The 23,111-nt window shown below is 38.0% G+C and overlaps 4 protein-coding genes and 1 long non-coding RNA gene across 9 annotated transcripts; 3 read left to right on the plus strand and 2 right to left on the minus strand.

Annotated features, from left to right (window-relative positions):
* Window positions 1–304: 304 nt before the first annotated feature.
* On the minus strand, window positions 305–2,350 carry LOC119983015 (F-box/kelch-repeat protein At1g57790-like). Of its 2 annotated transcripts, none has more exons than XM_038826656.1 (2): window positions 2,253–2,350; window positions 305–1,379 (listed from the first exon to the last, which is right to left on the minus strand). In XM_038826656.1, the coding sequence occupies exon 2, from the start codon at window positions 1,361–1,363 to the stop codon at window positions 428–430; it is 936 nt and encodes a 311-aa protein (XP_038682584.1). In that variant the 5' UTR covers window positions 1,364–1,379; window positions 2,253–2,350; the 3' UTR covers window positions 305–427. The 2 variants fall into 2 exon arrangements, with proteins under 2 accessions (XP_038682584.1, XP_038682583.1); XM_038826655.1 differs by having other exon boundaries at window positions 305–1,391; window positions 2,253–2,303.
* Window positions 2,351–2,932: 582 nt separating this feature from the next.
* On the plus strand, window positions 2,933–7,880 carry LOC119982309. The gene is made up of 8 exons (XM_038825612.1): window positions 2,933–3,190; window positions 3,670–4,047; window positions 4,251–6,265; window positions 6,359–6,628; window positions 6,739–6,819; window positions 6,957–7,068; window positions 7,162–7,228; window positions 7,637–7,880. Exons 1-8 carry the CDS (start codon window positions 3,121–3,123, stop codon window positions 7,695–7,697), a joined length of 3,054 nt encoding a protein of 1,017 aa, XP_038681540.1. The 5' UTR covers window positions 2,933–3,120; the 3' UTR covers window positions 7,698–7,880.
* Window positions 7,881–8,243: 363 nt separating this feature from the next.
* On the minus strand, window positions 8,244–8,708 carry LOC119981680. Its single transcript, XR_005464223.1, has 2 exons — window positions 8,567–8,708; window positions 8,244–8,446 (listed from the first exon to the last, which is right to left on the minus strand). It is a non-coding gene; the product is annotated as an uncharacterized LOC119981680 (long non-coding RNA).
* A 49-nt stretch (window positions 8,709–8,757) lies between these two features.
* Window positions 8,758–13,625, plus strand: LOC119981679 (mitochondrial substrate carrier family protein ucpB). 4 transcript variants are annotated; one of them, XR_005464220.1, is made up of 9 exons: window positions 8,758–8,949; window positions 9,127–9,243; window positions 10,303–10,364; window positions 10,466–10,702; window positions 10,782–10,952; window positions 11,101–11,163; window positions 11,920–12,052; window positions 12,691–12,728; window positions 13,170–13,273. XR_005464220.1 is itself a non-coding variant. In XM_038824770.1 (9 exons), exons 1-9 carry the CDS (start codon window positions 8,907–8,909, stop codon window positions 13,264–13,266), a joined length of 948 nt encoding a protein of 315 aa, XP_038680698.1. In that variant the 5' UTR covers window positions 8,758–8,906; the 3' UTR covers window positions 13,267–13,625. The 4 variants fall into 4 exon arrangements, 1 of the variants encoding a protein (XP_038680698.1); XR_005464221.1 differs by having other exon boundaries at window positions 11,101–11,150; window positions 11,937–12,052; XM_038824770.1 differs by having other exon boundaries at window positions 11,101–11,150; window positions 13,170–13,625.
* A 3,022-nt stretch (window positions 13,626–16,647) lies between these two features.
* On the plus strand, window positions 16,648–21,414 carry LOC119983146 (RNA-binding protein BRN1). Its single transcript, XM_038826829.1, has 9 exons — window positions 16,648–16,973; window positions 17,135–17,217; window positions 18,588–18,639; window positions 18,813–18,938; window positions 19,049–19,128; window positions 19,985–20,164; window positions 20,336–20,681; window positions 20,775–20,918; window positions 21,008–21,414. The coding sequence occupies exons 1-9, from the start codon at window positions 16,802–16,804 to the stop codon at window positions 21,133–21,135; spliced, it is 1,311 nt and encodes a 436-aa protein (XP_038682757.1). The 5' UTR covers window positions 16,648–16,801; the 3' UTR covers window positions 21,136–21,414.
* Window positions 21,415–23,111: the final 1,697 nt, after the last annotated feature.

A 23,111-nucleotide genomic window follows, 5' to 3' on the forward strand; every position in this document is an offset into this window, starting at 1 on the left:
AATGCCAAGGCATAACTAAGTCCACAATCCATAAGTGCAGGGAAGTGTCTCTCACATCAGTATGGGATAACCCAACCGAGTGATTTATAAACAAAGTTTAACTCCTCTCACATTGTAGAGGCGTTTTCTGAGCTTAAGGACTATTGACGATGACCCATAAAAAAAGTCCATGTATACTCGTCACGCTCAAAGTGGACAACATCTACAGTATATTTGGGTTGGAATTTCAACAACATAAAGTACCACTTTTCAGAAACAAATAGAGGATTAAAAAAAATCCAGGAACAATTCATAAATTAAAAAAAAAAAAGTCTTATAGTTGTAATCATAATAATGTCAGCAAACCTTCAAAGCATCTGATAATATCAATATGGTACTAGGAACAAAGAAAATTCCAATTTCATCTTCCAAAAAAAAATAATCAAAATCACCAACTCAATTCCGGAGAAATTTTGAAGAATCGAGGTTGGATCCATACCCCTTTGAGGTTACGAATCTTGTCTTCTTCTCTATCAGCAGCAGCAACCTCGATCATCTCATTAAAAACAACCTCATCATAAGTTTCATGGCGAGAAATTGTTCCACAGATAGAAACTGAAACATCCTCCTCCAAACCCAACAACTTGTTCATGTTCCTTCTCTTGAATTCTTGCTTAGCTTGAATGAATGGAAGAGTTCTCTCCACAGGGCCAGGGGAGCTCGGACTTACTATCTGATATGAATTCCATTCTGTTCCATGAAGGGAAAACGTTATTAACTTATCTTTATTCTTGAAGAAGTAGAAAGTTCCTTTATGACAAGCAGCACATTTGATTTTGCTTGTGTCGTAAGAAGCATGAGGAACGTATCTGGTCCAAGCATTCGCCCCGCGTTGAAGCAGATAGAGTTCGAGTTTCAATTCATCATCATGGCCAATGACAGCAACGGTGCAGTCTTCTGAAGTAGGGGGAGACGACAAGGCAGCAACATGGTATGAGAGATTAGATTGTGGCAGCTGCGGAAGTTCTATCTTTGTCCGTGAAAACGGGCAGAAGAACAACATTGTTGAGCCTTCTTGGAGTAGAAGAAGCCATCCATTGTTTGAAGCAATGCAAGTTGTTGTTTCACTCATTTCAGGGATATCTAATGCATACTTTTTGCCTGAGTCGGTAACCAAGTGGCATTGTGAATTCTCACCACCACCGTAGAGGAGAAACCAAGGTTCGTGATCCGGTAAGGATTCAACCTCAGCTGAGGCTGTTTCAGAGGCAGAATTCCAATCCTTGCAGACACCGCGGAAGCAAAGAAGTTCAATTAGGCCTAAACGCTCCGCAATGCATGGTAATAGTTCAGAGGGAAGATCGGACCACTTCTTCTTGTTCATTGCGCCGCGCTCACTCCTACATAAACCACTGATATTCTTATGTAAATAAGAGCACTGAAGAATGTGTAATAAGCGTCTAAAATTCTTTTTTTAAGTGCAGAAGGCTGAGACAATCTCTCTAGTATAGAGAAATATCAAGTCGTAAAAATTAGCGAACGTCACTAGATCATAGTATTTGATTCTTTCATTAGACGCAAAGCTCAAAAAATCAAGTTGAAGCATCTCAATGAACTTTTTTTTGGTAACGTGGAACAACTGATTCGCACTCATCTCGCAAATTACGATAATGAAACAATCATGGGACTTGAAATGACTAACCACCGCTTGCGCTAAGAATTAGCGCAGTCAAGTTCATCATCAACGACCCGTTATTAGTGAGTTGAAGGGTATTCTTTCCGCAAAAGTGCACCACATCAACATAAAATTGAGTAAAAAGGGCGAGGAGAACAGAACAGCAGCACGTAAATTATCAAATCTTGCAAGTTACACCACACACAAACAGCAAAAACAAGAGTTTCGAGACAAATCCAGCGATGGAAACCGCAAGAACTAATCGCAAACAACATAATCAATCCTCCTTGCAATTACAGTAACCCTGGAACTAGAATCTGAATTATCAATCTTTCCATTCATTCATATATGGTACCTTTCCTTTCTCTTTTTGTTGATTAGAATTGATTCTTGGACTTCATAGCAGATTCATTTCGAAAGAACCCTATACTGGTCTTACAACAGCCAAATCTAGGATTCAGATTAAGTTCAAAAATATTTGATATGGTGAGATCAAATAACAAGATGTCACATAAGATGGCAGATCCATTTACTAAGAACAAAGAATTTTTTTTCCATATAAAAAACCAGAAGATTTTGAGGAAGAAGAAAATCATACCTTTTGTTTTTGTTGAAGGGAGGGGGGAGGAGAGGGGTTTAGAATTTAGATGATAAGAGAGTGATTATATAGTGAGTCACTGAGAAGTTGTTGAGGAGTCGTAGCATTGTTGGTAGTCGTATTTTCCGATGATAGCTATTAGCTAAGCTAGCCTATTGGACCCCACTTTATATTCTACTACTATTGAGTAGGATTGAACTCTTTTAGGCTAATATTACATGGAATGAATCCCTCTAGAGTCAAACTGTGTGGACAAGAAAGTTCCAGAGCTCGATTTCCATTGAGTATAATAATCTTGTGGTTACGCGTTAGGTTTTGACCAAACTTACCATGTTAATATTGTCACGTGAAAAACTTATGTGCGGATTAATTTGACGGCTTGAGTTGGTGCTTCTTGTTCTTTATTCTCGTGTCCTTGGTATTGTATAGTCACCCGGAGCTCCAATACTAAACATGTTCTACATTAAGTTCTAATATATAAAAGGAATTTAGTCTTAACCAAATTATCTTTACTACAAAAGCATAATCCATTAATTAGAGTTGTAAAGTGGGCCGTGATGTGTAGGCCCGGCCCTTTTATGTTGCTGGCCAGCTTGATTTTCAAAAAGCCCAGACCAAAGGCTTATTTATTATTTTATTACAGTAAAAAAATTTCCCTCCAACAATTTAAAGCCAAAGATGGTTCCCACTCGTTTCCCCTCCAAACCTCAAACCCTAGCACTTTCTCGTTTTCCAGCAATCCTGGTTATGGCTTTTGATACATAATATATTTAAGGCCTTAAAACTTCTATTCGGTTAAACCGAACGCGGTATTCACCGGAATCGCGCTCCATCGGGTTCGTGATCGCGATTGATAATCATCGGCGAAATGGCTGATCAGGGCGACACTGAAACTCAGGTCCTCGAGTCCGTGTCTCGGTTTTCTTCGTTGCCTCCTGGTATGTGCGTATCATTCTTCGTTGATCTTCAGTTAATCGGTGTTAGTTTACGTTTCGTCTTGATTTTTCCCTTTCTTTGTTTGATGAATGAAACGAGGGATAAATTGTTACTGTTCGAAAAAGATCATAGCAATTAGACCAAACTATTGCATGTTCTCGAGTCCCTTTCTAATTTTCGCTAGAGAAAATTTTGTTTTCAAGTTGTTCTATTGGGGTGTGAAAGATCGTAATTGATCATTAGCAGTTTAAATTCATATCAAATACTGTTTATAAATTATAACATCAATACTGCCTATTAATTTACTTCGGCATTGGATGTTGAACATAGAAAACTAGTTCCTGTCTTATTTTGTAACCTTCCTTTGTGAATTATATGAATATTGGGTAATTATTAATTACTCATCTTTCTGGGGTAATTTTCATTCTTTGATCGGCTTTTTTCTTTCACTATTTTGTATTTCTTTTCGCTGGCACAATAGTTGGTGATTGCAAGGATGTAAAGGACGAGACAGTCCTCTTTGATGATACATGGGAGCTTGATAGTCCTTTAGAAGAAAGCCAGTTGGAGAAACTTGATTTTGACACCATAGTAGTGGATGATCCTGATAGCATGAACAATGTAGAACTTCAAACAAAATGTGAGTATGAGGAGGAGGTTGTGCTGGACAGTGAGGATGAAGGGATTTCTAGAACCAAGTTAGCTAGTTCTGTGGACAAGTTTTCTTTCGATAAACCTGGTAGAAGAGTTAAAGGGAACGGGATGAACTCACAGAAGATGCACCTTTATATACTTGACGAACAAGCTGAGTACTTAGTGCCCTATTCTTGTGGATCCATTGATGATCAACATGCAACAGGTCAGCGTTCACTCTTTCAGTGTTGTTTTATCTTCAGTTTCAGGTTACCATTTTGTCCGTTCCTGTTTTTCTTTTTCTTTGGTGGTGGGTGTAGGTGTTCATTGTCATAGTGATATTAGCTTAGACGTATATTCCTTACAAATGAATTTAAATGTAGATGTCATCTACCCTTTATGTTTTTCACTGATGAAATAGTCTTGCAGACTCACTTGAAGGAGACAAAAAATTGACATCTAATTTTGAGACTTCTGATTTGGGACAAGATAATAAGTTCGCAAAGGTTAACTGCAGTGGTTCTCAGGAACCTGGAGGTTCCTCCCAAGCTAATGCACTTAACTTTGTGGATCACTTCTTGTCACTTAACGATGTGGCCTTGTCTCCAAGAATGGATTCCACAAAAACAATGAAGGAAAAGTCGCCTCATGTCTCAAGTGCCAAGGGAATTCATAGTTTGGCAAAGCGAATTGTACTCGGAACGCCAAATGGAGAAAAAGAAATCTTCAAGTGGGATGATGGTGATCAGCAAGGTGAAGCTGATTTCTTTCGCAATAAATCTGAGGTAAGGCATCAGAAGGCTAGGCTTTTTGACAGTTCAGGAAGTAAGAGTTCAGCTAACAAGGATAAACAGAAGCAAGAGTTTGCAAACCTTGAGCAGGAAATAATGGCTTCAGCTCCTTCGAAATCAAGCTTTCCTGTTCATGGTTCAAAAGAGATCTGCAGCATGGTGCAAGTTTCTGATATGAAGATTGATAATAACTCTATCAAGGAGTTGGAAGAAGACCGGTATGTGAAGATATCAGAAGAGTTGCAGCAGTTTGATGCTTGTAGTATCAGCGATTCACTAGACATGTGTGATGTCGGGTTTAACACTCAAATAGCTGCTGAAGCCATGGAAGCTTTAGCATATGCCCCTCCTGCTAACTGTGCTACTGGTGATGCTCATTATGATACATGGGATAACCTTGAAGTTTCAGGTGTCAATTTAACTTGGAGTAAAGCTCATGCCGGCCATCCTTACCCTCAAGAAAGTGTGTGCTTTAATGTAGGAGATGTTTCAGTAAAGCGAAAACAAAGAACAGGTCCTGTTGAAAATTTCCAAGGTACTTCCAATTCGTCTCAGAAGCACTTTGAAAATCAGGATATAGAAACTAAAATAAGGAGAACCAAGTCGTTGGCCGGGAGACAATCAATTGCTAGGATTTGTGCCCATGCGAGTGAAATTTCCGAGAGATCCCCAAAGGTCATAAAGCATGGAAAAGTGGGCAGGGTCAAAAGGCAGAATAACAGTAAAGCATGTGAAAATAGTATTTCATCAATTGCTGCTGGACACATTTCTCCTGTCAAAGGAAACGATCAAGTAGTGCTTGTTTCCCACCAAACCATGAATCATGTGATAGAGGGTGGAGCAAGAATGTGCCAGGACCAATTTGATAGTACTGGGGAAAGGACAAATAATGATATGGCGGGTGGCATCATCACATACAAAAGGAGGAGGAGTTTATCGGCTAATCCACCATTGGCATCAAAATTTCCCGAATTGCGTCTTGGCTCATCTGCGAGAACTAGTAACAACACAAATGAACCGGAGCAAACCAGTGTGGATGTTGATTCTCTAACAAGTTATTTAAGATTGGATTCATGGAATTATCCTAAAAGAAAAAGAACACCCCATAAAGTGCAAAGCAATTCTGGCAGAGCTAATAGACTGTTTGCATCATTAGTTACAGCTGATGAGAAAGTAAGCGCTGCTCATTCTAAGAGAAGGCAGAAGTTGGAAGAAAATGTAAGAACAGCTTGCTTAAATGCAAAATCAAAATCAAAATCATGGGACTATCCTACAGGAAAAAGAAGTTTTTGTAGAGTGGGAAACAATTCCAACAGACCTAATAATTTGTGTTCTTCATTTGTTATAGTCAAGGAGAAAGAAAGTGATAGTCATCCTAAGAAAAGTCAGACAAGGTCGAACTACAATACTACAGATGTCTGTGCAAAAGGTGCGTTGGTAGTAACATCCAAGAATTTGTCTGATAAATGTCACAACAAGACACGCAACAGAAGCCTACCAAAGTCTTCCTCAAGAGAGCGTGTTGGATTGGCTGCCCCAAAATCAAAACCTGAATTTACATGGAAAGATTTGAGGAGGCGGAGAGTTATGACTTATGTTCGAGTCTTGTTTAGCCAACATTTGGGTGATGTCATTATCAAGAAGCAAAAAAAGGTAGAGGTCATTTCTCTTCTTTCATTGATCTTCAGAGTTTTAATCAGTTATGTTTACATGCATGCCAATTTTTTTACTCGTCACGTTAAGCAGATATTGACACGGTTGGGAGCCTCCGTTGCATCATCTTTGATGGATGCAACTCATTTTGTAGCCAACAGGTTTGTACGTACTAGGAATATGTTGGAAGCCATTGCTCTCGGCAAACCAGTGGTGACCCATCTATGGCTTGAGAGCTGCAGTCAAGCAAGCAGTTTTATTGATGAGATTTCATACATCTTGAGGGATACCAAAAAGGAGAAAGAAATCGGCTTTCGCCTGCCTGTGTCACTGGCTCAGGCAATGCAGAATCCTCTTCTAAAGGTGATTATGTAAGATTGTGCTATTCTACCTTATAATTTATTCCAAATCATTATATAGATCTAGCTTCATGGGACACTGCCATCTTATTTACTGTTCTGGTGTGTCACCAGGGTCGAAGAGTCTTTATCACATCAAGTATAAAACCTGATAAAGAAATGCTTGCTTGCTTGGTCAAGGCCGTCCATGGTCAGGTCTGTATCCTTAGTATATGATTACGCTGCTAGTGGGTTGTGAGCGTAAGTGAAATGTTTTGGATGCAATTTCTTATACATAATCCACTTTCATATTAACTGCTGAGTGCTGAGCTCATGATGAAATGCTCTCTCAGGTGGTGGAGAGTTGGCAGATTCCTTTAGCAGAGGATCCAAATCTCCAAGATGATTTATTGATTCTTTCTTGTGAAGAAGACCATGCTATCTGTTTACCTTTCCTTAATAAAGGTTTAGATCTGACACACTCGGCTTTACTTCCTGAAAAAGGGTTTTCATGCTTTGTACTAATCAAAATCGAATTATATCTACTGTGTATTGTAGGAGCAGCAGTTTATGAATCAGAACTACTACTGAATGGGATAGTTATCCAGAAATTGGAATATGAGAGGTCAGTCATAATATCCAGCAATGTTCATAAATTCTGTGTGCATTTGTAATATGGGGCCGGAACTTAACATTGTCATGCACTCAATCAATTAAGTTACTTAAATTATCTGAAACATTGCATGAGCCCTATATGGTCAATGTTGGTTTCTAGTTTTTGAAGAAAATAAAATTATCGTCAAAAGCATCTTGGAAGCAGTAACCATTTGAAACTATTTTCACTGACTAGGCTTTCTATGTACAGCTCTATTATATGCAATGAAATCAGCTGGCACTGATTTCATTCTTCTCTGTTGGTAGCTTATTGAGTTTTCTTATAGTACCGAATTCCTTTGAAAATGTGATGTGGCAAGACCATAACGACTTGAGTTTTGTTTCCCGGGGCTTTCTAACAGTTCTTTCACATTGACAGGCATCAGCTCTTCGGACATCAGGGCATCAGAAATCGCCCAAAGTCGAGGTCGAGATGGTAATGTATCCGTGCTTTCCTTAAGGTAAGTGATGGACCGGATCCAATTCAATTTTGTATGATCTGAAATATGTTTCTCTCTCAAGAGTGGAGATATTGGCTGGCTCCAGAGACACTGCAAAGTGGAGTGCATTTTTGGTTCACATGTGTTCACGCATAGTTTTCAAAAGGTTGCTCAACATTCATCAATTACAGCTCTTCTACTTTCCAATCCAGAAAAACCACATGCAACGGTGTAGAAGCTTGGCCCATAATCAATCACTTAACATCCTTACCAGGAATGCTATCCAACAAGCAATATCTCCAGCACAAATTTAGGCATAAACCATGAATTCTTAAATAAAGCAAAGCATATAGACCACAACTCTGTAGAGGATATGTTAAAGATGATTAGCAGATTCCCCACATCCTACTAGCGTAGAACCATCAATTAAGCACCATAACCTTTCTTTACTACAGTAGCAGCAGTAAGAATACATAAAGGAGCTGGCTGCTATCATCCCAAATATATGTGGATGTGACAAAATGATCAACTTCCAGCTCTGCGGTCTTTGACTCCCATCAAGGATTCATCATTTACTGAGGTACTTCCATAATTTGTTCCATGTCAAGCGAAAGAGCCTCCATGATACCAACTTTTTATTCACCAAAAGAAAGCCAAATTTTTTACAATGACAAGTCAATTTAGGCCCAAGGATCACTGTAATTCCAGCAATGAGAAGTCAGTAAGTGTCACAATAATCGCAGTAATACCTGGAATTAAAAAAAAGAGAGAGAATTAGCAAAATTCCTCTCTACAGGAGAAATGGAAACGTTTTAATGAACAAAAAAGACTGAAGATCGAATCGAGGCATTGCTGCTCGAGACCAGAACCTGAACGCGAAGTACGTTAGGTTAGACACCCTAGACGACGCCTGAGCTCGCCAAAGTCGAAGAGAGAACTTTTGGGCCGTCTGAATTTGAAAGCCCATCAAAACTGGGCCCCTATATTTATAAGACATTCTGACCCGATTCGTCCATCAAATTACCATTTGATGATCCCCGCTGAATGCTGATAGGGTTTGTTAAAACTGATAAAAGTGCCGCCGTTTTATCCGAACTTTATTTCCTCCAGAAATGGGCCGCCGGTGTACGTTAGTAAACAAGTATGTGCGCACTGCGCACCCTTGTTTCTATATGAAAAGTAGGACGTTAATGGCTGCAGAAAGCAAAAATGACAGTTGGCCAATCGACCTCCGGGAGTTCCTCTCATTCAGGTTTCAATTTGAACAAAGTTTTATGTGATCTCCTTCTTCGTTTTCCAGAAAAAACTGAAAATTATGAATTGTATTGTTTTTCTTCGATTCTTATTGAATAAAAACGAAGAAGCATTTCGGTATCTTCTGTAATGAACTTGTGGGTCATGTTTATGATTCCCAAATTGTAATCAATAGGATCTGTGAAAGTTAATGAGGAGCAACAATGGGCTGCAACGCCATCCAAGATTTTCTATCATTTCGGCACCAGCGGGCTCGCTGTTGCCATGGCCACCGGCGTCACGCATCCTTTAGGTTCTTCCTTTTTATTCCATTTGCGATTACATCTACTAAGAATTTTCATTTCGTGGTGTGTAAGACTTTAGTGTACACATGCTTTGATTGCTTGGAGGAAATTGACTGCTCATAGAAGAAAAGGATTTGTATCTTTTTGAATTTTTTTAAGCCTAGTTGCTTTGAAACTTGTATGGGGATTTTGGGGGAACATTTAGTGGACCTGGTGGCTAGGACATACCTTAATTAATGGGATAATGCTCGAGACCCCTAAAATGTGATCCACAAAAGTCCTCCAAACCTATGTGACATTAAAACCTATGTGACATTAAAATAATCATTGATTAAAAACACACATGTAGGACTCACCTCACATTAAATGGGGGTCTTTTGGGGTTACTTTTTGGGGGTCTCAAACATTATCCTAATTAATGGGAAGGTGGAATCTATCTCCAATTCCAAATAAGATGCTGTAGAATGGCTAAGAACATGCTATTGGTTTCCCCAGTTCGTTATTAACCGAGAAGTGCCGTAAAATGCATAAATATGTTTTCCATTCTATTAGATAAGAAAGTTTCATTGCTTTCTGTTGAAAATCTTTGTGTTGATCATTAATGGTAGAGTTATGATGTTGAGTAAACGCGTATTATTCGAGGGAACAGTGATTTAAATTTATAAGCTCGCTTACCTTCACAAAGTGTTCTGGATGATTTAAATAGTATAATTCCTCTTACCAATCAAACTTTTCATTGGATTATCTGCCAACTACTTGCACTATTTCAAACAAGGCCAATCAAAGAGAATAGTGTGCTTCGTATGCTTAAGAGAATAGCTCATTTTGTTAGTTTGTATAGGTTATTGTTCATGTGTGTATATAAAGATCCCTTCTTGGAATTGAGATAAATAACTGCACAAAACTAGGAACCTAATGTCAAGAAAAATAGATATCTTAGCAATATCTTTGGCTATTGGTTGTTTTCATGGAAACAAACCCTCTGAAGTTTTGAGTACTGAAAAAAATGCAGAGAAGGTAATTATTGAAATGGTAAGGTAATTGACAGTAATTCACTTGGAATGCAGATGTACTTAAAGTTAGGCTGCAGATGCAACTTGTTGGCCAGAAAGGAACTTTGACGGGGATGGTACTTTTTCGTGCATCTTGTGTACCTGTTTTTTGTGTTATATTTATATGGCTTACTGTATTATTTGAGTGTAATATTGTATCTTAGGTTCATTCATACAGGGAAGTGTGTGCCTGCAAGTTTTGAAACAAGAAGGACCAAGGTCTTTGTATCTAGGATTAGCACCTGCCTTGACGAGGTCAGTTCTTTATGGAGGCCTTCGTTTAGGGCTGTATGAACCATCCAAGTATGCCTGTGACTGGGCATTGGGTTCTTCAGGTGTATTGGTTAAGATTGCGTCTGGTGCATTTGCTGGTGCTACAGCAACTGCGTTGACCAATCCAATAGAAGTTCTAAAGGTATGCAACCATTTTGGGGTTTAGAAATCTTTATATCTTATTCTAGACCTAAGACTAAGAGCCAATATCCTTTCGTCAGGTGCGGCTGCAGATGTATCCAAACTTGAGGCAAGGAGGGCCAGTTGCAGAAATGCGAAGGATTGTGTCTGAAGAGGGAGTAAAAGCTCTTTGGAAGGGGGTTGGCCCTGCTATGGCAAGAGCTGCAGCTTTGACTGCATCACAACTGGCAACATATGATGAATCCAAGCAGGTCAAGTTCTAGGGACTGTTTTTCCTTGAGCACCAAAAAAGAAATTCTGCACTTTATGCATTGTTAATCTGAATTTGACTGATCGTATATACTTTCACTGTTTTGTAATATGTACTAATATTATTCTTTTCCTTTGTCACTGACGCAGATTTTGATTAGATGGACACCTTTAGAAGAAGGATTTTATTTGCATCTTATGTATGGACAGCTTGTAACTCTCTTTCTCTCCTTACTTGCCTCCTGATTTGAATTTCTATTGCTGAAACCGAAGTAGAAGACATGCATCTTAAGCTGGGTTTATTGCTGGGTGTTTGACCAAAAGTTTTCTCTTGTTCTTTTGAAAGTAATGACTGTAGGATTACAAAAATGATAGATGTTATAAAGTATATAAAAATTGTAGTATTGCATTCTATGATGATATAGCTGTAAGTAGGCTTGCCTGTGAACCGGTAAAAAAAAATAACCTCGCTTGGTACTATAGTAGACAACGCCTGCACAAGGTTCCTGTAGTGGGCAGGGTCGGGTACAAACAAGATGTACGCAAACATTGCCCTCACATAGTATGCGAAGAGGTTGTTTCCAGCAATTGAACCGGTGACCTCTAGGTTGTACCTTTGTAACTTTACCACTGAGCCACATATTCGCCTGTAACCTTGCTTAATACTATGCAACTACAAAAACGGAGCATGAAACTTATTAATCAGCTCCATTTCACTTGTCATCAGTTGGACTATTAGGAAAGGAAGTAATGGAAAGGGCTTTGATAGGATAGATTCCACTGACACTTGGAAAAACACATTGATTCACTGCATCTGATAAGAGAATGGTGAGCCCAGGTTGAACCTAAGGTGAATATATTTTAGGATGCATGATTTTTGGCTATGCTTATATTATGCTATATAATCCATGCCAGTTTTCTCTTTTAATTTCATACCAACACTAACTAAATTATGCATACGTTATGAAGCTCAAGTACAATTGCAGGCACAGTGAGCACCGTCATTACTGCTCCCATGGACATGATTAAAACGCGCCTCATGCTGCAACGTGAATCTAAAAGTGCTGGAAGTTATCGAAATGGATTCCACTGTGCATATCAAGTATTACTTTGTTTTCCCCTCTCCTTTTTTCCCCTGTTGTGGCTACTTTTTGTGTATATCAGCATAATTGTTTCCATTTTTGTGAAGCTGGTTTCACTCAAATCACTAAGCCATATCTCCAGCCTAATAACTTTTATTTTTTGAGATGGATATTTTAAGTAGGAGGAATTTTGATTTATTTAATTATTGGTGGAGGGAGTGGCCGAGGCGGGAATGAAAGGGGATGCAAAAGGTTGCCCAGGAGTATTGTAGGTTATATGCTTACACATTTAGGCTGACATAGCTTTGCACTCTTTTAAAGCTTCCTTACTAATAAAATGACAGAGTATAAATACTCAACGGGAATCAGGAATTTTGGTTATTTTATTATTTCCATGAAACTTAGGATTCTTCCATTGCTGCTTTGTGTTGGAACATCACAAGCCCCGCAATTTTAATGGCTCTGATGGACATTGTGGTTCAACAACATAGTTACATTGGTTGATTCTTTCACTGTCTAAAGTTCATTTATTAATCCCTTGCTGTCCGATTAGAAGGTTTTTGCCAATTGTTAGGGCTTTGTGGAGTCAATTAGTTCTAAATTCCCTACTCTCTTTTTTCTTTTGATCAACTGATGTTTTTGGGGTTTGTGTTTTCAGGTTGTGCTTACAGAAGGGCCAAGGGCACTTTACAAAGGGTGAGATTTCTTATAGGCCTTCGTGAAGTATGCTTTTTAGTTGGGTTTATCTAGTGACAATTTTATGGCATATTGCATTGTTAAGGGTGCAGCGTGATTAGTTTCAGTATGTGTTGGGAAGAAGGAAACTGAACAAACCAACCCAGTTTTGTCCAGTTGGAGGAAACTTTATTGCTTTACTTGCCTTAAGTTCCCTTGGTGTTTAAACAACATGCTTTTACTGGTTACGTATTCAGTTGAAGCCTCATCTTCCCTTATCGCAACAGCGTTTATTGCATTTAACTGTAAAGTAGATCTTAAATTCTGGTGTTATAGTTGAGATGCATAGTGTTTGAACTCAACATCAGGAGTTGTTGTTATCGTTTTCCCCCTCCATGCACGATTCCCCTTATCTACATTTTTCAGGTGTTAATATCTTTTTCCCTTTTCTCAATTATCCAGGGGCTTTGCAATTTTTGCAAGATTGGGTCCTCAAACTATGATTACCTTTGTAGTCTGTGAGAAGTTACGGAGGCTTGCCGGACTAAATCAAATCTAGGAGTTTGATCTTCTATTTTCAGATGGCCCTTGAATATCTCCAGTCCTGTCAGATTCACCAAACAGCTGCCCTATGTCACCAAAGTCTCAAATGAGGGAATCTCTCAGTTGCATTTTTTGTATCCACTCCATTTCATAATAGGCAAACAATTGTTTAATTATTGTCATTTTGAGGGTTCAATTATTTGATTGAAAGTTTTGGTGGTAATATTCTTATTCTTATTCTTTGGCCCAGTGTTTTTTTGGGGGGTCTGAAAGGATATCATGAATAGAGTAGAACTTCTGGATGTAGTCATACTTACTTCATCAGGCATTATTGTCTGGAATGTTATCAATAAAGGGGTTGCTGTTTTTTGCTAAGTTGGGTGAGGGTTGATTCCTAAAATGTTTCTAATATTGTCTTTCTTCTTTATTGTGGTACAAGTCTTCTTCCTTTCTTTTTCTGATGAATAGTTAAATGATTTTCAATAGATTTCTTGGGTTGTCCAAAGACAAATTGGACATATGTAAAAGAAAGAACAACTCAGACTTGTTGGTATGCATTTGAGTGACTCATTTGATTAGAAGTTTAGGTATAACTAACCCCTCATCTAGTCTAGTTGTTAAGCTTGGTATTCTTTTTCCTGAACTAAATAAGTTATGAGTTCAGGTCGGATAATTTCTGAAATAAATCTATGAGGGGAGAGTAAGAATGCCCTATAAATACCCAGAGTGAACAATCTCTGGATGCAAAAATGGCAATTACCATAATCAACTGCATCAATTACAGAGGATGCTCACAACTATGCTTCATGAGTTGGTTTAAGGGATGGCTCAAATCAAGCAACAGGACAAAGCTGTGCATTTTTCTGAGACCAATACTTGGCAACCAATGGACTGACCTTATTGCAGAGAGCTCTGGAACAAAAGTGCAGTGTCCCTATCACTTATCAGACCCAGCATTTTGACCATTAAAATAGTTCAGCATGCTCACTCAACCAATCAAAAATCATTAAGATCCTAGTTTGCTTATCATTTATTACCGGCCGAATCCCTACGATAAAAGACATTGTAGTTTTAATCATAAATATTTGGTCTGTTTATCAAATTCATAAAATTATGTGAATCTCTTGTTAATAGATAGACTGAACATCTGTGATTGATACTGCAATGATTTCTACTACATGGCCTCGACCCGAAGCTTCACATTATTCAACCTATATCCTTGGGTTGTGCCTCAACCGTTTTTTAACCTGTTTTTACTTTCACCTTTTTAACCTTCAAAAATTGACTGCTGCTGTGGAGAAGCAGTGCAAGTTCCCACTTGCAAGGGGAGCAGAAGCACACTGTCTGTTTCTCTTATAGAAAGCCAAGGAGGAGGCTTGGAGGGACAGACTGTCGTACTTATCTTTGTGCCTCGGATTTCGCCGTAAATTACATTTGTACCCTTATCTTTGCATTTACAGTTCTACCCTTGCCTTCCATAACACGACAATAAAAAAATATAGTAGCCGCGTTATGCATATTTTCTAGGCCGACACAATTTGGTCAAACCTTCTTGTTTCTGCATAGGCAAGATCCCCAACTTCGGCCCAATTTATCATTTTTGTACGCGTGGGTTTAACGATTCGAGTTTAATCTTATATCAGATGTTCAAATAATAAATTTTTAAGATATGGCTAAAAAACCTCCCAACTTATGCATAAAATATAGTTTTCATGTAAAATAAGAATAAAATTTGGTAGTCCACTAAAAGTCTGTGACATGCGAGAAATGCACACATGAGGATATGTCAATATCTTGCCTCAAAAGCTCATGTTTGAAAATTCAACCTATTGGGACACAAATGAAATGATTAGAGGATTATTACGTTAAATCTCCTTTTTAAGCCAAGCAATGTTATGGAATATTTAACTTTATTAACCCACTAAAAAAATTAAAAAATGGGGATTGGAGACTTAAAGTTAATAAAAAGATAAATCGTCATGTCTTACCCGTAATTTACCTATAACTTTATGAATATGTTTCAACGTATATGGCGATATGACAAGTGGAAGAGGATAAATTGAGGGTGAGAGTATGATCAATGCTCGGAGGATGAGAGTTGGTAGAAAACTTTTATACCTATTAGGGTATCGGGAGGATAAGAGTACGGATAAGGAGGTACCCTATCCGAGTCCTCCACGTTGATATCCCTAATCAATGTGAATGCATTACGTGGATGATACATTTTAAAACTTCCACAATTACTCAACTTTAAACAAAACAAAAAAAGAAAAGCCCACCTTTTTTAGTTAGTCTTCCACGTAATTGATAATTCAACTATCTAAGTCATATTATTCTAGGCACCATCAACAACAATTAGAAAAAAAAAAACCAACAAATTGGTTGGACATTTGAGTGAAGGAAGGAAGAAGACATGTCAATGCTTTGCTAAATTAAAAAATGGGAGGAGGGAAACATGCATGGTTTTGACATTTAAGCTGAAAAAATGGATGGCCAATGGAAACACTCTTTAGGGGGGAGACTTGTCTCTTTCCATTGAAGTAGACATCAAATTGACTTCATCTTTTTTTTAATGCAAATTGTCCATTTAAGGAGCGGCATATATGGCTACAAACTCAGTTATGATTAGCTCATTAAAGACATTGTAATTTACTACTAATTTATTAGATTAGGCTACCATAATTAGCATTGTTTTTCTCTTTTAAAATCACTTGGATGATAGGTTAATGGTGAATCTGTATTAGAACTGGGGTCAAATCGTACGAATTAAAGAGCTCCTAGGTTTGATTTACACTGGGAGGTGGGAGCAATACTTTTGTGGATGTGTGTTGGGTTTTGACCCTAACTTATCATTTTGTAATGTGAGAAACTATTGTGCGCGTGGGTCAAACGATTTAAGTTTAGACCAATATCAAATGTTCAAAAGGCAAACTTATATGATATTATTATCTGTTTAAAAAGGGATATTGTTAGCATTGCCATTTTGTTGTTCAAAAGATTGATAATTAATTAATAAAAATTGAATCTCTTCATTTGACTAGTAATATATATGGCAGTGGAAATGATTGGATAATTAATTAATTACTTATTTAACATAAAGTAATAAATAAGACTTGTGTGTGCCCCACTTGATCCACTATCCCCACTAAATCAAAATTCCTATTTTTTTTCCTTATTTTTGGCAAGGGACAAGAATATAGAGATTGAAGGGCATAAGCGTCATTTCATCGGGTTGCTTCAGCGTAGAAATCCTTATTTCGACTCATAACTGTATGCTCACATTCAACGATTAGAACAGCTGTCAGGGTAGTGTCGTAAATTCGACGAAGATGGAGCCCAGTTACATACTATTAAATTATGATATATTGACCGAATATCCAACTTTGCCATCCAGAAATCATTCAATTTCCCAGCGACGACTCCACGAAGAAAATATAGAAAAATTAGAAAGAAAAGGAAAAAAAAAAACAAGAATCTAGAGAGAGAAACAAGGAATCAGAGAGAAAAACAAGGAGACAGCGAGGAAGAAAGACGGAGAGGAGTTGACATTAATGGCGGATGGAAGGAAGGAGAGGAACACTCACGGCGATGAGAGCGTTAAGCTGTTTGTAGGTCAAGTGCCGAAGCATATGACCGAAGCTCAGTTGCTCGCAATGTTCAAAGAGTTCGCTCTGGTGGAGGAGGTCAATATCATTAAGGACAAGGCAACTCGCGCCTCCAGAGGTTCCTTCCTCTTCATTTCAAATCTCACATTCTCACAGTATTCTAATTCTTTCTATTTTTCCCACCTTTTTTTAGTAATTTGTGTGATTCGGTGAGTTTAACGCTGAGATTTGCGCGGCGAGTGCTGTTTTAAACCCTAATTCGTTTTTTGTTTTGTTTAGGGTGTTGTTTTGTGATATGTCCGTCGAGGCAAGAGGCGGATAAGGCAGTCAATGCATGTCATAATAAGAAGACACTATCAGGGGTACGTTCAATTTCGATCTCTAACATTTGTGCTCTATTTTAGTGCAGATCACGTTGTGCATTGCGAATGAATGTGGTGAGAATTGCTTCCATACAATGTAAATTGCTGATCCGTACTGGGAAGAGATAGTTAACCGTTGTAGGCTTCAAAATTTGTAATTGGTGTTTAGTACACTCTAGGAGGCAGCTCTAGCATAATGAACTAAAATGGCACTTCCTGACACTGTGATTTGTACTTCCAAATATGTGCATTGTGTGAAAACTATTCCCAGTCAGCTTATGGAAGCTGTTTCTCCATAATGGCATTCCAGTTATTTACTAATGAATGCATCTCCTTCACAAAGCGACATTGAGTAACATATAAATCCATGACGCATCATATGAAGCATAACATTTTTTTTTATCCAATGGAAATGCTGAATATTTCTATACAGATGATTCTGCTGATAGAAAAGAAAACGGCGCAGCAAAGTGATCAAGTTTAGATTTAGATGTTGACTTGGCTCACTACGTTAAGATGCTGACTTGGCTCACTACGTTAAGATGCTAGATCTTAGAACAGCAAATATAAGGGAGCTTGTATTTCACTGTGGCTTCTTGAATGCTGGCTTTTGTCAAGATAAGAAATATGATAATATTGTGGCACTTGGCCAACACCAATGCCACTGGTGTGGTAACAGGTCACGTTACCTAGGAGATATCAAATGGTGTAATGACTAGCGTTACTGGGTTCTGATGAAATGTATTTTACCAGTAACATAAGTCGCATGTATATACCAGCTGCTAGTAGTGAAAAGACACTTTGCTAACCATCCTTGATTTATGAGAATATGAGAAAGACGGCAACTGAAAGGCACATGAGCCAGAGAGATGCATTTTACAGATTAAAACTTATTCTAGCATGAAAAATAGCTCTGAGCCCCATGGATAATAACCAGGTATATTAATATCCTTAAAATTAGTATCTTTTTCTTGAACAACATCCTAATAGAACATCCGCCCTGATCAACACGATAATAATAATGGATTGTTAATTGAACAGTTTTTACTCCACAAGGTATACAATTTGACTTCTTCTTTTTTTTTCCCGGTTTGCCTCTTGCTTCTTCATTTAGGATTGTCTTGGATTGATTTGATTACTTCTTTCCGATGCGTGCATTATTGCATGCAAATCTACTTGTTCTATTAGGATGAAGTTTAATGGTTTCTAAATCGAACAATTTGTTGTAAAACAGTTTTTCCAAGACAATCTAATCCTTTTCTATTGCCTTAGATTCATTCGTTTCATTATTCTTGTGCCCTAAGCTCCTAACTTTTTTACTGTGTAGTTGTGTCTCTCTAATGGGATCTCATTCTTTCTATTTGATCCAGGCATCTAGTCCATTGCAAGTGAAGTATGCGGACGGGGAGTTGGAAAGGCTAGGTGCTAATATTTTACTAATTGTATTTCCTTTTGATGGTTGCATCACAGTATAAGTTTTCAATCATTGTCTCATGTTGTTTTCTTAGTTCTCCTTTACTGAATGTGTCTTGTGACTCTTGTCATTTATGTTTCATGTCATATGAGCAATAACCGTTGCTATCCCTACTATCCAGAGCACAAGCTTTTTGTTGGCATGCTTCCGAAGATTGTTTCAGAAGCCGAAGTTTCTGCTTTATTTTCTAAATATGGAAATATAAAAGACTTACAGATTTTAAGAGGTTCTCAGCAAACAAGCAAAGGTGCTTGTTCTACATACATTTGTCTCTTATCAGCTTTTTGGAAAATTATGAACCTGAAATCTGTTATCTCAACAAATTATTTGGCGACACTGTTTACTTCTTTTTGGTAGGATGTGCATTTTTGAAGTATGAGACTAAAGAACAAGCCCTTGCTGCTCTTGAGGCCATCAATGGAAAGCACAAGATGGAGGTTTGTGGCCATGTGTATGTTTTGCTGTTGAAAACCAATAATATGATATATGCTGAGGATATTTCATATTATTTTTCTAGAGTTCTGAATGATTATTTGATCTTTCGATGCTTATTGTTTAGGGCAAGCTGCAAGTGTAAAAGTTTATAAAATGCATTGATCTTAATTAGACCTCTGTTTCATATACCTTTTTACTAGCAATGCTAGAGTTTTTTTTTTTTGGTAGGAAAATTTGGTTAGCGACATATTTCAAACTCATATTGTTTATATGGTAATGATAGGCAAAGTCTTATCCTGTTAGTTAATGTATGGGGAGGCAGGTGTCCACCCTCCAAATAGTGATAACTTATATCCTTTACCACCAGCATCTCTCCGTAGTTTTCATTTGTCTAGTATAAGCTATGAAATTTAACGTTGGCATTTCATGTAGCAGCTTGACGTTGATCTAGCATATCATTTTCGTCGGTTTGTACACACCTCACCTCAAGAAAATACCAACACTTGATCAGATGGGCAGAAGCATAACAACTTTTCAGCAACTCTTGTTTTTTTCTTTTGCTTTCTATGGACTAAGAAACATGAGATTTATTTCTGCTCTTGATTGCTAATGGTTCTTGCATCTCATAGTTGCTTTGGCTCTTTGCTTTCTACTGTCAATTTAATTGGGCTTTGAGACTGGATTAACTTTTTATAGCGTCCTTATATCAGCTAATGCTACACTGATTACATTCACTGTCATTTAGTATTGTCAATGATGTGGCTGTTGAGTCATGTTGAATGTTTTCTGATCTATCTAAAATTCAGTTGATATGAATGAATTTATTCTAATTTGATTGTTAATTTTTTTTTCAAGTAGGGTTCTAGTGTTCCCCTGGTTGTCAAATGGGCAGATACAGAAAAGGAAAGACAAGCTCGGAGGTCTCAGAAGGCTCATTCGCAAGCTTCTAATGCGGCAAGTAGTGAGTCACAACATCCTTCATTATTTGGAGCTTTGCCAATGGGATATATTCCCCCATATAATGGATATGGATATCAGGTTAGTACAATGCATCTCCAAATATTACAGCTTTTCCGCACTTTTATTTCTTTCTATCTCAATTCTGCTAAATATGTTGAGTTATGTTTATCATTTTGCCGAGGGTCATTATTGCTGTATTTGGTTCCAGAATGGATATCGAGTATGACTCTCAGTTTGTTATCCTTGTAGGCTCCTGGTACCTATGGACTTGTGCAGTACCGTCTACCAGCAATGCAGAATCAAGCACCTTTCCATAATATGATTCCTCCAGTAAACCAAGGAAACGCATTGCGTGGAATCACACCAGATCTTGCTTCTAGTATGACTCCCAGAAATTATCCAATGCCTCCTGCGAGTTATATGGGGTCTGCATATCCTGGACTGCCTGGCATTCGGTATCCCATGTCATATCCTGGAGGAATAATGAGTCAACAGCCTTCGAGTGGTTCACCTAGTTCAGTGCCAGTTTCAGTTACTAATAGTAACTCGTCACCATCTTCAAGCACTGGTACAAGTTCTCGGTGTCAGACTGAAGGTTTGTGTCTACATTTCCATTGTTTTTGTTTTCTTTGTTTTTAAAAATGTTTTTAGTGGCAGCATTGTAATGTCTCCATTACTTTTTACTTAGGTCCACCTGGTGCCAATCTTTTCATTTATCACATACCTCAAGAATTTGGTGATCTAGAGCTTGCCAATGCTTTCCAACCATTTGGAAAGGTTTTAAGTGCTAAGGTTTTTGTTGACAAAGCAACTGGTGTCAGCAAATGCTTTGGTATGTATGGTTCCGATTGACCTTAATTTTTAGCTTCAGTCATGACTCGTGAGAAATCTTGTATAGCTCACAGAAGTATCCGTTTGCAGGATTTGTCAGTTATGACTCTCCAATAGCTGCTCAAGCTGCTATTAGTATGATGAATGGGCGCCAGTTAGGAGGTAAGAAATTGAAGGTACAACTTAAGAGAGAGAACAAGCTGAGTAAACCTTATTGATTGGAAGGTGAGCCATGGAAGGAAGCAGAATACCCATATGTGCTCGCATGCAACCTGCAAATATTCAAATTGACCTCAGTTTCAGAATCTTGGGGTGGATGATGATTTGTGATTATAGCATTACTGTCCATCCTTCCTGTAATTACGTCAGAGGATATAAATCTTGAAAGCTGTAATTCATGGCACACTCAGCACCAAGACAATTTGTAACATGTATCATGGAAGTTCCTTTAGACATTGATTATTGATTTATTGATTTTTCCCTCATTAACTTCTTTCCCTGATTTTGTATTGTAGTTCCAAGGAAAATCCATTTTTATATTTTTTCCCTTTTGTGCTTCTGCCCTCATCAGCAAAATGCATGCTGAGAATTAAGAAATCATGTCCTGAAGATACAGTAACAGTAACATATCTTTTTCTTTTTTTGTCAGCCAACGTGCATTGTGCATCCATTCTTTGTTGTACCTTGATGCACCGTTGTCCAAAACATCTGGCATCTCTGGGAATGTGGAGATATGAAGTAGCCACTGCAAACGTTCTTCTTGCTCAGGATATGATGTAAATGAGTATCTTGAATATCAATATATATAAAGTGCCATGTTTGTAGTGGAGCATGCATGCATGGTCATTACTCAGGTATATGCATTTGTTTGAGACGAATGACGTCTTGTGCTTGTTCTTCTTCCTAGTGGTCTTTGTACATATTTTTGTCTGGTTGCGACTGTTATCCTTAATGTATAGATACTCCTTTCTCCTCCCTTTGTTGAATTTTGTGTACATTGGCTACTTTAAAAGAGACACAAGAAATGCTCTCTTTAGCATCTTGCAAGATCATTTCTCTCGGTTCCTCATTTCAAAATATCGGAGATGTTGTTCCCATGTGGTTTGGTTAATATGGAGTTCAGGTAATTCTGATTCGTGCTATCATTGGGTACTCATAGATTCTGATCTTATTTTCCCATCTCTGATTCCTTGCTGACTGGTTTTTGATGCATTAAGGTTGGGATGTGTACAATTCAATGAAAAGGGTGAGGAAGCAGTTACCATCCGAACATGGCATTTGGAATTGCGAGGTATTATGCTTTGTGCTATTTGCTTGGTTTTATCCCAGTCCATGGATGATGCGCTCAACACTTACTTGAAGTTCAAACCTCTCTCAGGGCACGGACTTGAGAACTGAGAGAGAGCATTCACTTTGACAAGCATGCAGAAAATTATGAGGAATCTTGAACCCTCATCCTCGAACGCCATTTTCGGTACTCACCTCTTATATAATCCGCATTTTTCCCTTCATTTGTGCATTTTGGTTTTGGAGCTTTATGATAATGTGATTTGTTCTTCTTATTCAGGAACACGAGAACTAACAAGTCTAAAGAAAGAATAGTTTTTTGAAATCATTTGTTTTTGTAAGTTGTGGTTAGGTTGTGGGGTTGCTTGGCGCATTAGGTTGTTTTTCCAGAGTTAGATATCATGCAGCACGACAATCCTTTGTTTTGAACCATTGTTGTGGTATTTTTCTTTCTTTTGGGTGGGCGTGTGTTAATTGGTGATTCATGGTGTTGTGGTAATAACTATGTAAGTTAATGATGAACTCTAGTACCTAAGAATTTGGTGGCTAACCTAAAAAAAAAATGTTGATCAGCCTTGACTGGGTTGAAATGTTTTGGGAAGTATCATGCTTCCCATTTGTACTTGTTATTTGCTGATGATATTCCGTGTTCTATGTCTATATTTTTTTTTAACGTAATGTGTATATCTTCATTGAAATGCTAAATATGATAGATTAGAGGAGAGACAACATCTCTTGAAAACATTGTTCTCTGGGCTTGCATGCCTGTCTTAGGTGATTTAGGCCCCCAAAGTTGTACAATTTTGCTTTTTGGTGACTTTTTTTTTCTTAATGCCATGGCATTTAAGGTTGCACTTGTATTTCCGCTTAATGGTATGTGTGTGCTCATAAGTGTTGGCACTTCTGC

This window comes from Tripterygium wilfordii, chromosome 17, assembly GCF_013401445.1.
Source record: "Tripterygium wilfordii isolate XIE 37 chromosome 17, ASM1340144v1, whole genome shotgun sequence".
In the NCBI taxonomy this organism is placed as follows: domain Eukaryota; kingdom Viridiplantae; phylum Streptophyta; class Magnoliopsida; order Celastrales; family Celastraceae; genus Tripterygium; species Tripterygium wilfordii.

Excerpts from the sequence above, each read along its gene's own strand:
- LOC119982309 (XM_038825612.1), top strand. The coding sequence starts at position 3,121 with ATGGCTGATCAGGGCGACACTGAAACTCAGGTCCTCGAGTCCGTGTCT. Across the intron at positions 7,069-7,161 it reads TTTACCTTTCCTTAATAAAG|GAGCAGCAGTTTATGAATCA; the intron begins GTTTAGATCTGA and ends TGTGTATTGTAG. Across the intron at positions 7,229-7,636 it reads CAGAAATTGGAATATGAGAG|GCATCAGCTCTTCGGACATC; the intron begins GTCAGTCATAAT and ends TCACATTGACAG.
- LOC119981679 (XM_038824770.1), top strand. The coding sequence starts at position 8,907 with ATGACAGTTGGCCAATCGACCTCCGGGAGTTCCTCTCATTCAG. Across the intron at positions 10,703-10,781 it reads ATCCAATAGAAGTTCTAAAG|GTGCGGCTGCAGATGTATCC; the intron begins GTATGCAACCAT and ends TCCTTTCGTCAG. Across the intron at positions 11,151-11,919 it reads GGATTTTATTTGCATCTTAT|CTCAAGTACAATTGCAGGCA; the intron begins GTATGGACAGCT and ends TACGTTATGAAG.
- LOC119983015 (XM_038826656.1), bottom strand. The coding sequence starts at position 1,363 with ATGAACAAGAAGAAGTGGTCCGATCTTCCCTCTGAACTATTACCATGC.
- LOC119983146 (XM_038826829.1), top strand. The coding sequence starts at position 16,802 with ATGGCGGATGGAAGGAAGGAGAGGAACACTCACGGCGATGAGAGCGTT. Across the intron at positions 20,682-20,774 it reads TTCTCGGTGTCAGACTGAAG|GTCCACCTGGTGCCAATCTT; the intron begins GTTTGTGTCTAC and ends CTTTTTACTTAG. Across the intron at positions 20,919-21,007 it reads TGGTGTCAGCAAATGCTTTG|GATTTGTCAGTTATGACTCT; the intron begins GTATGTATGGTT and ends ATCCGTTTGCAG.